The following is a 2,981-nucleotide window of genomic DNA, read 5'->3' on the forward strand; positions in this document are numbered from 1 at the left end:
ACTTGCACATCATCACCTATTCACAACATCATCTCATGATTAAATCACAATCATCACTTAAGTTATTCACATCACAAATAATCAAGCATCATTAATTCACAACATATCACAACAATGAAATGCAACAACAAATGGACTCATCATGTGGTACCAATTCATCACTGATAACTCAATCATCGTTCTCCAAAGATCCCCACCATAGGAATGATTCCTGCTTGGAACCGGAGCACATCACAATATTGCACTCAATCCGCACAATGGGACTAAGGGTCGTCACTGGATCAATGGTCCTACAACATCACTGGACTATCGTCCTACAAATATGCTATGAATGCATGGTGCTCAACTTCACAAAATCAACGACCACGACTAGTCAAAATGGCATCATCATTCACGTATTCATCAAACTCATATCATCATTCCAACACACAACATCACAAGCATCTTGGTCAACTCAACACATAATCATCAATTAATCATGTTATCAATCAACACAAAAAACATTCACCAAAATCAAGTACCGAAGCACAAAAATTCACAAAACCAAGTTACATACAAAATGCCTTCTAAACCTACCCAAACGTGCACAGTAAATTCCAGAAAATTATCAGAAATTATAATGAAATATAAGCTTCCATATTCTAAAATCATTTTTCAAAAATATTAATTTTTGATTCAGGAATCCGCGCTAAGCGCCCCTTGTACCGCGCTAAGCACGATACCTATTATAATCAGGTTCATTTTATTTCAAAAGCGCTCTAAGCGGGCTCTGTGATTTCTGTAGAAAATCCTGCGCGACCTGCATCAAACCAGTCCCAATCTTTTGCCCAAAAACATGTTTTAATCGATAATTTCCTGCGATTTAAGGTCTGTGATCCTAGTTCTAACATGTATTAATCATTACAAACCTAAAACATGATCATTCATCTCTATTCCAATGTTCATTATCAAACCTCAAACCTTCAAATCCTCAACAATGGTGGATTTGAATCTAAATCATGTTATCATACACCAATACAACAACTAATCATAGTAGATATCACAATAATCATATAATCTGAACAATCCATCATCATCGTTCATCAATTTCATCAATTATCACAAAATACTCATGATAACCCCCAACATACATTTATCAACCCCTTAAATCAAACAAAATACTCATGATAACCCCCTTACCTTAGATTATTAGTTGAATTGATTCCCTTTTCGAATTCCTATGCTTGATCTTCATCTTCTCCTTTTCTTGCCCTAGCTCTTTCTTCTTTCAGTTTTCTCCAAAATTTTACGTTGAATGAATAATTCTCCTATTTTCAATTTTTACCTAGTTAGCCTTATTATGAACTTTATATTTCTAATTTTCCCTTACTAACTCTACTTCATTTCATCTCCTTATTTTATTTTATTTAAATAATCATGCTAATTAGAAACTATATTATTTTATTCTAACCAACACTTTAATTCCACTACCCCACACGCATCAACATAAACATCATACGTAACATAAATATCGCATATACTCATCGACAAATCACAATGACTCGGATAATCACCTCAAAATAATCAAATAATAGATTAAATAATTAAATCTAAATATCGGGGTATTACAATATCCATCTCTGAAAAATACCCTGGTGACAGGATAAGGTTTCTAAGATCCAAAGTGATCCAAGACTTGTATAAATAGGATGTCTCTCATCCCATATTTTCTACAAAAGACACCACAATCAAGAAATGAATACATATCCCCACCTTGCATTTGTGTATTTCAATGGTGAGAAGCCGCCATATCAATTTAGAGTCACTGACGACACACATCCCGCCGCTTTGATATCCAAACTGAATACTCTCTTGCGATATCTAGAAAATCGAAGAGTTGTCAAGCTCAAGTATCGTCCACCCTCGTTTGACACTGAAAAGAAGCTACAGTTCACCAACTTCGAATTGAAGAAGAATGAAGATTTAGAGGTCACGTGGAGTACTTTTCGTCGTTATGCAACAGAGGGTCCGAATGAAGTGGATGCGAAGATTGCAAGACCCGTCGAAAATATTATCAATATGTTGTAACGTCCTAAACTAACCGTTTATAACAAAATGTAATGTTAATTTTATGTTAACAATTATCTATGTAATGTTGAGTGTTTTAATTTAATGTTAAGTTTGTGTGGTTTCTAGATCTTGCTCATATTGTCTATGATTCTATTTTGAAGTATCAAAGCTTTTTTCGAATATGAATCTCCGAAATATATCAAATACACGTTTGGAGACGCAACTCCAAACTTAAATTTAATATAATAGGGTGTCTCACTTGTTTGCGTTCAATTTTATGTGAAATGAATGCATCCGGAGATGGATATATGAATTTAAAGAATATTTTTAAATTTTCACCAAAAATTTATGAAAATTATGAAAATGTATAGGAATGAAAAAATTCTCTCAATTAAACTAGCAAATACTCCAATAATCCAATAGTTTGACTGGGTGATCAATTTGTTCGAATTTGAAAACATTGCTTTGGTTTGATGTTAGATTCCCTTCAATTAATTTATTCAAGAAACGTATATTTAACTTCCTTGACCTTTAAGTCAAATCAAATTTGGACAATTAAGAATTTACATTAATGGGGTCAACAAGTTAGGCTACATGCAAAGTGGATATCAAAATCACATAAAAAAGATATTCAAACGTTGAACTAGATATGAAATTTGGTAGAAAATATCCAATACTTCCAAACTAATAACTGGACCCGTTAACAAGTTGGAAAACGCTTTCCAGCACATAAAAATAATGATAGAGATATTTAGCTGGTTCTGGTAAGATAATGGCAGATTATTCCACCAAAAAGGGTAAGATATGCAAGTTGGGAAATTTCCTATCCTCTACTTTTTTGGTGAAATATGGAAGCTACTAATTAAAGATAATCATATCAAATAGAAAACGGGTATGTTTGGTGTATGATATATCTTTCAAGAATGTTTTTA

The 2,981-nt window shown here is 33.1% G+C and overlaps 1 protein-coding gene across 1 annotated transcript; it reads left to right on the top strand.

Annotated features, from left to right (window-relative positions):
- Positions 1-1,734: 1,734 nt before the first annotated feature.
- Positions 1,735-2,067, top strand: LOC131649330 (uncharacterized). The gene has a single exon (XM_058919094.1). The coding sequence runs from the start codon at positions 1,735-1,737 to the stop codon at positions 2,065-2,067; it is 333 nt and encodes a 110-aa protein (XP_058775077.1).
- Positions 2,068-2,981: the final 914 nt, after the last annotated feature.

This window comes from Vicia villosa, linkage group LG2 (genome assembly GCF_029867415.1).
Source record: "Vicia villosa cultivar HV-30 ecotype Madison, WI linkage group LG2, Vvil1.0, whole genome shotgun sequence".
Classification (NCBI taxonomy): domain Eukaryota; kingdom Viridiplantae; phylum Streptophyta; class Magnoliopsida; order Fabales; family Fabaceae; genus Vicia; species Vicia villosa.